Source organism: Oryctolagus cuniculus, chromosome 12, assembly GCF_051225735.1.
Source record: "Oryctolagus cuniculus isolate XC-2025 breed Fujian yellow rabbit chromosome 12, ASM5122573v1, whole genome shotgun sequence".
NCBI lineage: Eukaryota > Metazoa > Chordata > Mammalia > Lagomorpha > Leporidae > Oryctolagus > Oryctolagus cuniculus.
The window spans coordinates 15,831,241-15,846,064 of NC_142878.1; the positions used below are offsets into that span (position 1 = coordinate 15,831,241).

The 14,824-nt window shown below is 43.4% G+C and overlaps 1 protein-coding gene across 4 annotated transcripts in view; it reads left to right on the forward strand.

Moving 5' to 3' along the window:
* The first annotated feature begins 262 nt into the window (after positions 1–262).
* GABRA5 (gamma-aminobutyric acid type A receptor subunit alpha5) overlaps positions 263–14,824 on the forward strand; it is a 74,655-nt gene continuing 60,093 nt past the window's right edge. The window contains exons 1-4 of one of the 4 annotated variants that reach the window (XM_008269750.5): positions 263–462; positions 2,094–2,153; positions 2,532–2,693; positions 14,561–14,682. In XM_008269750.5, coding sequence (XP_008267972.1) covers positions 2,608–2,693; positions 14,561–14,682 — 208 coding nt within the window. In that variant the 5' untranslated portion in view covers positions 263–462; positions 2,094–2,153; positions 2,532–2,607. The other 3 variants (XM_008269749.5, XM_089309250.1, XM_051822230.3) reach the window with 3 other exon arrangements.

Consider the following 14,824-nt stretch of genomic DNA (forward strand, 5'->3'; position numbering starts at 1 on the left):
TTTCACCGTGGCTATTCGCCTAGAGCAGTGAGTTGTCACCCACGAATAACATCAAAAGGACATAGAAGAGAATTAGGCATGCCGCTGAGGACCCCGAAGGTTTGAGGACAGGTTAGGGCGGTGGTCGGGCTGGCCCTAAAACAGAGCTCTAGAAGCAAGGGCCTCCGTGCCACCAGCTGCGCCTGCCCACTCCACTTGTCCACCTAGGCCTTAAAGAGGGGGGTGTTGGGGGGCTGTGGTTACTCCAAGAAGCATCAAATCATCTCTTGAACCAGGCCCTGAGAAACTTCAGAGGCCATGTGGCCCATCCCGAGCCAGGCCAAGCCGCGGGGCCCTGAGCCCTCCCCCTCTGCTCCGCCCGGCCGAGGGCGCATTTGGTGAGAGTCTGGCGGCCTCTACCGGAGCGCCTCTGCAGAGGGGACGCTCCGCACACCCGGAGACGACATGTGGCGCTCAGGAGAGGTGAGAGCGAGCGCGCGAGTGCGCCGGGGGCGCCGGGGGGATCTGCAGAGGGGCAGCGCGCGGCCTCGGGCGCGGCGCGGAGCCGAGCCGCAGGGCAGCGGCGGGAGCGCGGGGCGCCAGATCCACTCCGCCCGGAAGCACTGGGGAAGTTCGCGCTGGCAGCATGGGGCGGTGACGCCGCACCGGCCTTCCGCGCCTGCCAGCCGGGCGAGAGCAGGCGGCGGAGAAGGAGGATGCACCCTCGCCGACGGCTCGCCTCCCAGGGCCGGCGCGCAGGGTGAGCCCCGGGCGCCGGACCCGGGCAGTGGGGTAAGAAGATGCAGGCAGTGGTGCCAGGACGGGCGGCTCCAGATCGGCCCACACCTCTACCCTCGGGGCGCGCGAGCCGCGGGCTGCATGGCCGGGGAGGCGAGGTGGGGAGCAGGCGGGGCGCGGTGGCCAGCCCGGAGCGCAAACTTTCCCCCCGGCGACTGCGGGGGCGACGCTGTGCTAGGGAGGGCAGGGGGGCGTCCTGGGAGGCGCAGCCTTGCCGGACCCGGCACCAGGCGCAGCGCCTACGGGCCGGCCCCTAGGATCTGGATGGTGGAGGACACCCGTCGCCGTCGCGGGAGCTAAAGGGGTGAAATCGTCCACCTGGGAAGCCCCTGTCAGCCCGGGGGTTCCGAGGAGCTCGGAGTCCCAGTGCTGCTCCCGCGGTGGGCGCGGGCCCCGCGGGGGTGTCGCGCGCTGGTCGCGCGGGCTGCTCGAGGCTAAAGGGACTCGGAGCCGCCGCCGCACCGCGCGCTCCCAGCCGTGGAGGAAGGCGCTGCCGGGCGGAGCGCTCGGCTGGGATCCCGGGCAAGAGCCGGGGAGGTCTGCGAGGGTCCGGAGCGAGCCGGGGCGGGCCCGGGAGCGGGAGATGCCCGGCGAGCTGCTGCGGACCGGGCGGGTGGCCGACCATGCGGGGCCGCGGGTGCCGGGGCGGCCGAGGCTGCGGCTCCGCAGTGCTGCTTCCGCGCCCACCTGCTCCGGCGCACCAGCCCTGGCGAGCCTTCGGGTCCGGGGATCGTGGGAGCGCAGCCTTTCTTTGAGGGTCGGTGGTTTGGGGCTGAGGGGTGGCAGGAGGCGGTGCTCGGGTTTCCCGCATGCAGCGCCGCGTGCTCGCCACCGGGACAGTGGCCTGGGTTCGGCGACGAGCCCCAGGACGCACCCCCACGACCACCGTCTGCCACCCTGCCCTTGTCGGCAAGAGTGGCAGAGGGCCTTAGCTTTGAAGTACCTGTTGTGTGTTTCCCAGTCCCGGAGTTTGCCGGGGTCTCCTACGGGAAAAATGTTCTTTTCTGCACAGTCGGTGTTTCGAGTACCATGAGCACCTATTTGCGTTATGCGCATACGGAGAAATATGTGCCTTCGCTTGAGGTTAGTTGCTGAGCCCAGGAATGGTGCCTGCCTGGATTTCAAATGCATTCATTAGGGCCCAGCACATAAATGAGAGACCTTCTCAAACGCAGGGATTATTAAATTATTTCGTCATGAGAGCAGGACACCCGATAAAGTGTCAAGTCTATCTTACAGGCGGTTCTATTATCGTGATCCTATAGAAGATGTGTTTCTCAAATGTACCTTTCCCCCCTCTTTCCACATACTTTCAGCATCTTGCAGAACAAGGAGTAGCTTGCTGGCTTTGAACGCGTGGCAAATATTTCAGAAAGGTAAATTTTCCACTTGTGGATTTGATGGATGCAAAACACAGTTGCTGAAATAACTTCAAGCGTTTGTCTTAATCATTGCCATAATGGGTCGTTTGATAGCATGCTAAAAAGTTAAATGAATATTTGAGGCATCAAAAAATGAGAATGATTCTGCACTCTTGAACAAAAGTGAAAATTAAGCCCTACTGCAACTTCTTTTTACACCCCAAGGTACTGCCCAGTGAAGATCTCAGAAAACACCAGGTGTGTGTCAGTGCTGGTGGAGGGCAGGTTTCCTTGCTTTGTAAATGGTTGCCTGGTAGCAGTGCAGTTTGGGTCCCTTTTAGTGACCCAGAACCATTGATGTTCACCTGCTTTTCTCCTTTGTGTACTTTTCAGCTTCAAGATCCACTTGGGGGAAAGGAACAGTTAATTCTTCCAAATTCATCTGCTTCAGCTATTATTCTTATTGGGAATGGACAATGGAATGTTCTCTAGCTTTATCATGATCAAAAACCTCCTTCTTTTTTGTATTTCCATGAACTTATCCAGTCGCTTTGGGTAAGTTATCTATGTTTTTATTTTATCAGCATAGGAGCACAGGTGCCTTTCGGTTCAGAACATAAATTCAGGGAGTCCTCACTTGCCGCCTTCACAGCCCACGCCCTTTAATTTGTTGTAAATAAATACAGTCCTTGTCCTAATCCATGCTTTCTTCCTAAGCAAGGCGGCTCCTGGTGTGGTGTCTCAAAGTGAGTCACAGAAAAGAAGCAGGTTACGTTTTCTGAAATGGAAGCCAAAGATGGTTTCCGAATCAGCTGTGTCTCCTCCTATTAGGGTTAAAGCAAGATTCAGAAGTTCATGTGCATAAAAGACATGCACTGCTTGCTAGACAAGCCAGTGTGCGGCATTTTGATTGCCCTCCTTTGTTGCATTATGCAACTGAATTGCCTTTAAACTCAAACCCTTGCTATGTGGCATTGAAAAGGACCCAAAACAGCCCTGGCCTGAGCCAACAACCTGGAACTGTGGCTGTCTGGAAACAGGTGCAAAGAGCATGAACCACATGTGTCCAAAGATCTGAAAGGCACCCCTGAGGTTTTGATGTTAGAATTCTCATTAGCTGCTTTTACTTTGGCCTTTCGTGCTGGGTACCAATTCTGACCTTTTAGCCATCAGATAGGGAGAATCAGCATTATAGATGAATGTTATGAGTCTGAGCTGTCTTCTCCCCCTCACCTCCCTACCTCTGCCCCAGAATGATTCGAACTAATCAAAATGATCACAACTTGAAGTTGATGGAGTATAATTAAGAAATCAAAGTGCAAGACAGAAGTCACCAAATGTTAGTTCGGCTGTCCTGGGCCCCAGATGTTTCACAGTGCACTTCACCTTTGTGCATATCATCCAGGAATGGGAAACACCTTTGCTTTTCCACCTCAAAGATCACTTGTATCTGGCCAGAAAAGAGGAACTTCCTGGGGCTAGGACCATTTGTATTTTTCCTCATTTTCTGCTCTTCTGACCCTCCCAGATCTGAGCAGAGAGAGAAGCAAGGAGAAAGGAGAGAGGGAGAAAGAAAGAGGCCTTGAGACTTTCCCGTGTGCTGTAGCCACAAAAGGCAGCCCTTGGATTGGAGTCCAGGTCTACACAGGCACAGTGCTGAGCTCTCAAATGGGGCTCTGTCCTGCAGAGTGAAGTTCAGGAGCATGCCATCTCTCACCAATACATGCCAAACGGCTTGTGCACGCTAACCGTAGTAATGGGAACACATTCACGTCACAGTCCTTTTAGCCACGCTGAGCATTTCCTCAGCAAAGAATGTTGGATGTTATTCTTGCCTTGCTTAAGTGAACGCCTCCCTTTCTAGACCCTTGTTTTGTCTTATCTGTTAAATGAAGGTTTTCCTTTCCAAGCTCTCCAGCTGTTAAATCCTATGAACTAAGATATTCATAGTGTTCCTCTACGTGACAACTGTGTTTAAGTGAAAATGTACAGAATATTCATATTTTCAAGTTAATCCATTAAATTTTTATGCCCTGATTTCCACACATATTTAGTAATATGTTGGAGGTGAGGAATATGCTGAATTAAGAATATATATTTCTTTGTAACATTTTGGTCAACATGTACTAATATGAGCACATTGAATGGGCATAGAATTATTATACTCTCTGGTAGATACAAGTGTGAAATAGATAGATACAAGTATGAACAAGGAGTTTAACCATGAGAAGCAGATATACTTTATTTCTTACTTAATTCTGTAGCTCTGAGACGATCCTCCAAACAGAGCGACAGCTGTTAGTTTCTGGAATATAATAGTGTGCAAGTGGTAGAATACCCTCAAGTTTTCTAGCAAATGGACTGTTAGAGTTTTTAATCTTTTAGATATAAGGTCAATATCCATCACTAAATAGTACCTGTTAACTGCAGAAACTATGTGAGATTCAGTAAAGTATACATAAAGGCAAACATCCTAAATCCACTATGCAGGGACAAGCACCCTTCCCATCTTGGTGTGCTGACTTCCCTAACCTCCATGCATATTTTTATGTAGTCGAAATCATCCTGTGCATTCCATTTTGTCCCGCACTTTTCCATATCTAATATTTTGTTATTACATGCCCTTTAAAATGTGTGACTTTAAAACAGATGCATATTATTGCAGTGCACAAATGCCCTGTTAGCTACTTCTTGAATTCAGTGTGCTTACATTGCTTCTGGTTTTGTTGTGAATTTTCCTGTAACAAACATATTTTGCTTGTGATTTTTAAGCAATTAAGATTATTTCTATGCGAAAATATTCCCGTAAGTGGGATTTTTACATCAGATTCTTCGAGTGCTTTTTACTGTTGAGTCTGTGTATCCAACCAGCTCCAATGAGGCAGGGTTTCCAGCAAAGGCAGAAACTGAGTTTCACACACTCTGTCCAACAGGGCATATTTTTCAACAGCCACAGAACACATGAAAGACACCGTGCCCATTCATCTCTTTTCTTATATGAGAGGTCTCTTGCTTACATATTATCTAAGTATACATAAGAATAATTTGTCAAATGCTAAAGAAAATTTCATACATTATTTGACTTTAAATCTTGGCAAAATGATAGCAATCATAATGCAGAGCACCCATTCTTTGTGCTTCAGCTGAGTCCCGAGAGCAGCCTTATGAGTTCAACATCTATAGCTGCATCTTCCAGTTGGGACATTTCTAAAACCAGTACCTGCCAAGATTCCTTACTTGCATTCTTCCTATGTGATTATGTGATTCTTGAACCCCCTCACTTGACTGTACCTGCTTTGCAGGGTGGGTCTGGGTCAAATCTATCTAGGGAAGAGGGAGGCCATATTCTGAAAAGCATTTTTTGTTTCAAATTGAGGGAATTTGCTGTACTCTGAGATTAAAGGGGGGAAAAAAACAGTTTGGGTCAGCCCTGTTTTTTCCCCTAAAGAAAGAGTTTATCTGATCAGTTCAAGAGAAAGGTGAAAGGGGAAACGCCAAAGTCCTTAATCTGAACAGGACTCTAAGACCAGAGAAACGCTGATGTCTAGAAATATGTACAAAACACCAGACTGGCAAGGGGTAGGGAAGGATCTAGAGAATCAGGCGGGGAGAAGAAAGAGACTAAGTGTGAGCTTGCATGCATGTATGCATTGTTTGAGCAAAGTGTGTGGATTTTGCAGTAAAAATATGAGAGTGACAAGTGAAATCTATTTGGTGATAACACAAAATAGTTAACATGAAATTGCTTTGAAAATATATTGATTATTATTTCTTCTCCTCCTAGTCCTATTGTAAATTCGATTGGAGTCATAAGCAGCTTAATTTCAATAACCTTTATCATTCTTCTATTAGTTTTAAAGTATGGAACAGAGCACAAGTCAAGTGAACAACAGAACAGAGCCTTCTGCTATGGTATATTTGGGGACTGGGATTATTTGAGACATTATAGTTATTTTAATGAGACCAGTAAGTAAAAATGCATTGTATGGAAAAATTAGTACAGAAATAATATTAGAATAAATGTAATGTCAAGACACATAATATTGTTTAAACTGGAAATATTTATCATGATTTGAAAAATCATATCATCACAATTGTTAGGCCAGTGATAATTATAATAGAAAGTTGATTATTAGCTGAATACAAGGTAAAGTCTGATTCCATTAATCTCATTGTATTGGACATACCTATTGAAAGAGAAAAAATGCCTTACTATTTTATTATGTGAGAATTGTATTCAAATGGACTTCAGAAAGCAATACTTTATAATCAGAGATGAGCATTTGGCCTAACAGTTAACATGTCTATGTCCCATATTGGAATGCTTGGGTTTGGTACCTGCCTCTGGATCCTGCCTCCAGCTTCTTACTAATGCAGACCTAGGAGACATTGATGATAGCTCAAGTAGTTGGGTTCCTGCCACCAATAGGAGAGACCTGGATTGAGTTTCTGGCTCCTGGCTTAGCCTTGGCCCAATACCAGCTACTGTGGGCCATTTGGGAAGTAAACCAGTGGATGGGCATTTCCCCACTCCCATCTCTCTACATTTCAAATAGATTTTAAAAATTTGAAAATATAACTGGCAATTAAAAACAGGTCTTGTAGGAATAAGTACAGTCACTGTTTGTTTGGGTGAGTATGCCCACCTGGACTTCTGGTCTCATGAAATGGGCCTTTTTATACACAGGCTCAAGGACAGCTCTCGTCTTCTAACCAGAGCAGAGAGTCTGTTCTCTCTGAAGCATGCAGGCACTCACAATGTCTTTTTAAATGAAAAGTGCTTTCTTGTGAATCTTCAGATGATAAATTCATCCTGCCCTGTCTCTGCAAGTTCACGGGGCCCAGGATGAAGAGTGGAGGCAACAATTAGGAAAACACTCCAAAAGTGCCACTGAAGCAGTTTGCAGAACACAATCAATAGCTCTTATAGACCAAGTCTTGAGGAGCAATCAGAAAGGTAGTTCTTGTATATAACAAAAAATGTGTAATAACAGTGTATGTATTTTTAGCAATAACAGGGCTACAGAGTAATGTCCAGCAGTTTTTTCTTTAAAAAAAGGTATCAAGGAAAATATTTCCCTGCATAAAATATTTGCCCTATAACAGAAACTCTTAGAGTGTTCATCATGCCAATAGGCAACCAGCAAAGCTTAGAAGGACAGTAAGTAAGTGCAGCTATCTCCCAACAGCGGCTGGCAATCAGCTCCAAGATGAGTCACCAGCTCTGTTCATGGGGAGGAGAATGTGGGCTTTCAGATTTTTACAAAGGTTCAATTGCATAAGATTCACATTTTAATTAGTGTGTAATATCAGAGAAATTTATGAAAAGAAAGTAAAAAGAGGGCCTATCATAGAACTCTGGTGATTGGAACAAAAATTATCAGTGTGTATATGGCTGTATCTCTTAATGCATTTTACAAAATTGCACCATTTAATTTTCACAAAACCCTCACTTCGTGGAGAGTTTAAGCCTTAACAATTTAGAGAAATGTATGTGGCTTTCATCAACAGAAAGTGGTAGAATCAGGGTCCATCTCTGGGTTGTGGGATGGGGCTAGCATTCTTCACTCTAAGACTTACTCCAGAAAGTCCTAATATTTACAATGCCATGAAAAGGGAATTAAGAGTGGGGAATCTCTATATTGGAAACAAAAAATATCCTAATCTAGAATCCAAGTATTGTAAAAATAGTAGCTCTGTTGCAGCCCAAATATAATTCAGTGTAGGGATTTTGGAATACAAAAGGATGACATGCTAGGAAAAATAAGACATGCTATGAAACAGGCTTTAGCATGAAAGCCCATCTCATTTATATTTATTTAACAATTTGTTTCAATTTCTATCAGCAGAAGATTAGTTGATTTTCAATTTTAACAAAAAAGAAAACAATCTTGAGCCATCGCTCAGTCATTTTGGTTCCTATTTCAGATCCCTGGCAAATATTTCAGAGAGCATTGAGGTCTCTTTGATAGAGGACAATCTAGCTGTCAGGCTCTGATCTCCACTGCTGCACACACTCTGTGATGTCAGAAGTAACTTAACCTGATTGCAGCTCAGTTTTCTAATCTCAAAGTGGGAATAATACTGGAGCCTATGCCTCAGGGCTGATGTGAATGATCCATTGTTGAATCTATGCTAAATATTTAAACAACATGGTGGGTACTGAACATGATAGGCATCCTTATGGGTGTTGTGACCAGGAGACTTCTGAAGTTTGCTAGCTCCAGAGGGTAAGCATTATACCTGGGCCTGAGCTGAAGACCAGCAAGGTGCATAACCTGAATCACATCCATTGAGAATCCCTTTCATGAGCATCTTTGGGGACACTGCTGTGCTGCTACTCCAGTGTGCATTGAGTCCTTACCAAGTGCCAGGCACTCTCTGCTGAGATCCCACACAGAATGAGTGGAGCCTGCTTTCACTGAGGGAGCATTCTGGAGTGCATGAGACATACAGTAGCAAGTAACTATCAGCTAGGTTGTGATGATTGCCATGAAGAATGATTCTGAGTAAGAGATAGTGACTGTGCCCAAAAGAGATGCTTGATCTGCGGGAAGTGGTAAAGTGAACAGTGCTATTTGCGGAGAGGACTGAACAGACAGAGAGAATGGAGGGAAATGCAGGAGCATTGTAGCAGGAGCATGCTGGGTATATTAGGAATAGCAAGGGGGTCGGTGTGAAAAAGAGGGAAATAAGGAGGAGGTGATCAGGGAAGAAAAGGCAAGGCTAGGACCAAACTGTGAAAGCCCTAGTAAGCCACCCTGGGAGGTATCAAGAAGAGAAGCTGACTTTATCTTGAATTTCAGAGAGGAGTGACGCATGATCTAATTTAGATGTGTTAATTATGTGACTTGATACTAAAGCTCAGTCTGTTACTTCTCAGCCTTTTGTCTAAGATCAGGTGTAAAGCTTAGTCTATATACTGAGTGGATGGAAAGAATGGAATATGAGTAGAGTGTGAGAGAAAGAGTGGAAGAAGTAGAGGGGATAGTTAAGAGGACATTGTAATGACATAGGGGAAGGACTCCTTTGGCCAAGATTGTTTGTTGATGAGTTGGTGTGGAACTGAAAGAAAGAGAATAATCTAAAGCAACTTCCCCTATCCTGATACGCTGCTGGCTTCAATTGCTTATCATTGGGCTGAAGAAGACAGTAGAAGAGATGAAGTGGAGTTATGGACATATTAAGCCCTTTGAAATGTCTGCTAGGGAGCCAAGTAGGAAGCCAAGTAGGTCAATGTACACTGAGCTCTAGAGGACAGAGCATGATTGGGCTAGAGACATGGACTTGAGAATCTTGCATGGGTGAGATATTGAAAGCTGTTGGGTTAGATGAGATCGGTTAGGGGTGGACTATAGACAGAAATGAAAGAGTCCCTGGATTGTGCCCTGGGACATTCCATTGTTCAGAGATCAATAAGGTAAGGAGGGATTGAACAGAAAGACTGAGAAGAAGAGGCAAGCAAAGAGGATAAAAAGCACTGTGTCCCATGACTACTGGAAAATATACTGTCAGAAGGGGGACACGGTTAGCTCTGCCAAATAGAGCTTGCAGGTCTACTAAGATGAACACAGGGACTTGCTCTTTGGATTTGGCAATGCAGGTTTCCTTGTGATGCATTAGTGGAAGCCCAACAAGAATGGCTGAGAGACAAAGGAGTAGAGACAGTAGTGATTTCTCATATAGACAACTCTTCTGATGAGTTCAGATGAGAGGAGAATCAGAGCATGGCTCAATAACTCGAAGGGACAATGGAGCAAGTGAGACATTTTAAAGAACAGAAGTATTGCAGCAGACGTGCTACTTGATGGGAAAGACTGACATGGTAGCTGTACTGCGTTATCAGATATAATAATATATAATAACTGTACATGGCACACTAGTACAGTTGGGTTGAGAAGGACAGGGTTGACACTGTAAAAATGGGCTGAATGAGATGAGAGGTGTGAGACCTGTGGGGCCATGGGACTTGAGCTCCACAATAGGATTCTGTGTTTGGGCAACAGTGTTAAGGACAAGAATGGAGACACAAGGAAGGGGTTGAGCAGGGGGAAACTTGGCACAGTGTAGAGAGCTACAGGAGAGGACTAGCAGGACCTTTAACGTGAGCCCAAAAGGAGAGGAAGGATTTCAGAGTCCTGGCATGTTTCACAGCACAAGACTTTAGTCCCATAAAACATATGTCTTTAGTTCATGGTTTTGTTTTTTTAATTTAAGAGAGGAAGAGCTCTCATTTGGAAACATAGAACACTACATTTATATTTTTTTCTTTTACATATATTCTTTTAACATGATTAACTGAAGTGTTGCAGAATGGACATTTGAGGAAAACAGCACAAAGTAAGGCCATTTAGAGGTTATTCCTTCAAAGGTAGTGACTACTTTTAAAAGAATAAACTAAAGAGATACTTCTTAGAATTAAATATTGGGGAAAGAATGTTACTTAAGAACAGAGTTATAGCTTAAAGCAATTACAGTTCAATTCTCATTAAAATGTTCCACAGTTGCCATTATCAATCCTGCTTTATGTAAATGAGAAATTGTCAGTATAATCAGAAATAACATCAGGAAAAAGTGTATCATGCACTATCTTCACTAGCACCATTTATAGCACAGCAATACTCAAAAGATTTTTCTTCCTCAGAAATGAGATAATTTGTGCCCTTTAAAAAAAAAACAAAATAAGGAAACATCGTCAGATAATACCTGATAGAATGCAGTCCCTTTAAAAATGGAATCTGAAGTGTATTATTAGTAAAGATCATAATCCTAATCAATAGGTAGATAAAATTCTTTAAATTTCCTCAAAAAAGAATAAAAAACTTTTCTATCTAACTGAAAATACAACTCCTTGCTTACTCCCCCTTTCTAAGTATAGTTATCCCTTGCTATCCACAGGGAATTGGTTCCAGAATCCTCAGTGGATACCAAAATCCACGGACACTCATGTCCCTAGATAAAATGGCATAATATTTGTATGATAATCTACACACATCTCCTGTATACTTTAAATCATCTCAAGATGACTTACAATACCTAATGCAAGGTAAATGCTCGGCTGTGTAAAGTCTGTATTCATGAGTTCCAGCAGCTGTAGATCAAAAGTTCTGTTTGTACTGAACATGTACAGACTATTTTTCTTATCATTGATCACAAAATAATATGGCATAACAACTATTTACAGAGTATTTACATTGCATATTAGATATTATAAGCTATCTAGAGATGATTTAGAGTATACAGGAGTATATGCATTGGTTATATGCAAATACTACATTGTTTTATAGAGAGACTCAAGCATCTTTGGATTTTGGTATCTGAGAGGATTTCTAGAATCAATCCTCTGTGGATATAGAGGATTGACTGCATTTACTTTATGGTCCCATCTCTAGAAGGTAAATAATCTGAAAATAGTGAACTACTGATAACATATAGTAAACATAACATGTTTTTGTAGAGAATATGCATTAAATATAAGAAAATGGTTCATATTTTAAGAAAACCTTGTTAATTAGCCCTCTACTAAAATTGAAGGGTAAATCACTAAATTTTGTTATGTGTAAGGCTACTGTCAGTAATAATGAATCTAGTTCCCACTAACAGAAATCTGCTCGCCAAAGAGCAGAGCATTTCATTTGTCCTTGAGGCACTAGAAGACCCACAGTAGAGCTCCTTGGCTATGCTGAGTAGGGTTAGAAAAAGCTTAACTGGAACGGCAGTGAGCCTGAGCCTGCCTTCTGAGCATGAATGGAAGCACTGACTCTTCAAAGAGATGAGGGCATCTTGTGCTTCCATCATGGATCACACTCTGCACACCATTGCTCATGAAGGTATTTCTACATTATTTTCTTTTTCAAATGCTTTCAGTGAGCCAAAGTGGAACAAAGCAAGCTGAAGTTAGTCTTAGAAACAGTCCTCAAAGACTCTGCAGTTTGGCAGAAGGATTAGAGGGTTCTCCAGACATTGTGAGGTTCTCTTATATGAGGGCACTATGCCAGGGGCTACAAAAGTGCAGTATTTATGTTCTGTGATAAAGCAAGAGTCTTGTTCTCAAGGGTTGTGAAAATGGTGTAGTTCAATATCATCCTTGCAGTGGGTTATTTCTGAGGGTGATTCATTGATTGAAGAGAGCTTCCCTGTTGTTCATGAGAAAAAACCTGCTCTTAACCCAAGAGATATTTTTGGGGATAGTTTAGGATCTGTTTGCTACCTCATAGCTCCTATATGCAGCTAATACAGCAAAGAATATGCAGCAAATCCCCAGTTATTGTCTCTATCATAAAAATACCCAAAGACCAAAGACAAAGGGAACAGTTATGGCAGGACAGGGCACATATTAAAATTTTTTTCAAGAAGAGAATAACTATGTGCAAATATACATTGACATATTTAAATGATTCTTTTTGTTTACTTTTAGCCAAGAAGTAGAAGTTGAACAGTGGGATTCTTAAGCATTGTGTCTTATCCCATTACTATCAGAAATGACTTGGGTATTCATAAAATGAGATTCAGAGTCAAGTGGGCTGGTGTTTCCTTGAAATGGTCAGCAGTGCCTGTGTCTCCAATGTCACGGGTATCCATGGCAAGCAGTGCCCATAGCAACATCACTGCCAGTGCAGTCTCCCAAATGGTCAATAATGTGTGCAAATCCATGTCTACTCAGACCACGGTTGCTCAGAGCCAATGTAATTTAAGAACGTTTTCACTTGGTTAATGGAACAGCTTAGAAAATTTTTCATGAAACACTGAATGATATTTTTTTGACCAATGTATATGCTGTCACCTCAATTTGTAAGTTAAAGAGACAGAGAGGATCGTCCAAGAAGTGGGCACCTGGATATAGCCTAAAAATGGGTGCTCAACATGATATGAGAAGTAGATCATGAGGTTAGGTCTAGTGTGGCCAATAGTTACACAACTGGGCAAGTACAAATTATGACGTCTTCCACAAACCTAGACGACCTCAAGGTTTTTCATTCTATTAGTTATTCAAAGTTTAGGGTTTTATCTTTCTGAAATATGAAATTACCACACATGTTAGAGAAAGGAAGGATTTAATAGCTATAGTTTTAATTACTTAATTCCAGAGTAAAAATCCTTATGTGTCTGTTGGTTCTGTTCTAAGAGCACTGTTAGATCTTCAAATATGTGCATTTTCATGTTGATCTGTAAATTAGATCAAAAGAACTTTGTGCTTTTCAAAAGGGAATAGCTTTAAAGCTAGTAAAGAATTGATCTGCTTAGATGCAATCAATGAAAATGACTAAATTTCAAGAATTGGATAGAGCGAGTGCACAGCAATTCTGACCTCAGTATCCCTCCCCGGATGGTGGCTCTTGGCTCTGATTGCAGCCTTTTCATGGGAGAGCAAGTGCTCTGAGTAGAGCTGAGGCTCCATAGCCAGGCACTTCAGGGAAGTACCAAGTATCAAGAGCACTGACTTGGGAGTCTAAGCTGGACTTCTGCTTGGTGAGTCTAACATGGACCCTTGAAGCCAAGTCAGAATTTTGGTCAAAGTGCCCAATCATCCATAATGACTTGCCATTTATACTTCTGAAAGCAAGTGTATAACAGAAGTGAGGTTCTTGCTTTTCAGGCATGACATTACCTTCTTGTCTTGGGGATTCCTTCCCCTCAAAACAACCTCCTCTGTCTGTCCACATCTACCCGGTGCAGTTTCTAGTATCCATCTGCTCTATCTCCTTAAAACTTTGGAGCCTGGATAACTCATTCTGTTGAATAAACTAAGGATGTTTTTGTTCTTCCATGAAGGTTCTGTCTGCTTTTACTGAGTCTTTATTATGAATAAGATGTGTTAGGTCACAAAAAACATGCCATTAGCTATCCATGCCAAATGGTGTTGGATTTCAAAGAGATGTCACAGACCAATTATTTCTCTCACCACACACTGTAAGCCTGATGTATCACTCACAACACAAACACTCCCAATCTAACCAACGATGTACTAAGATTTGGGCTTGTCAAAATTGTCTTCCATCTTGGCCTGTTTTTCAGGCTCCCACTCCAAATCCCAGCACCCACTTCAAGTGACTCATTAACAACAATAAAACTCAGTCTTCCTGTTTAAAGCAAACTTCTGAAATCCCTTACAAATGGAATAGGCTCTGCCATGCCATGTGCAGGTGCTAATTTTTTTTAATGGGTAAAATGTTGACAAAGGCTCCTCAGAAGCTGGATATGATAGATTTAGGATAACAGACAGCCAATCAAGAGCAGAGAATCTCAGTATTCAAGAACTGAAGCTTATCAATCAAAATGATGCAGGCAGTCTGAGAGAAACCTTCTCATTGCCCTCCCTCCAAGAATAGTCACCATGTGATTCCCTGGCTCTTATATCCTAAGAAGAATTTCTTAGAAATGAGAGAATCTGTAACTTTTCCATTTGTTTTTCTTTTAAAAAGCTTTTCACAAATGCCAACCAGTTCTGTGAAAGATGAGACCAATGACAATATCACGATATTTACAAGAATTCTGGATGGGCTCTTGGATGGCTATGACAACAGACTACGGCCTGGGCTGGGAGGTGAGTGTGTTCTCCTGTGGCTGCCAAGAACTCAGGAAACTTTAACCCCAGTTTCAAGCTCATGCTTGCTGTAATGTGAACAATTCCTGAAAGTGCTTCCCTGCCAGGAGGTTCAGATAATAGTTGTTCCACCCTTGCCAAG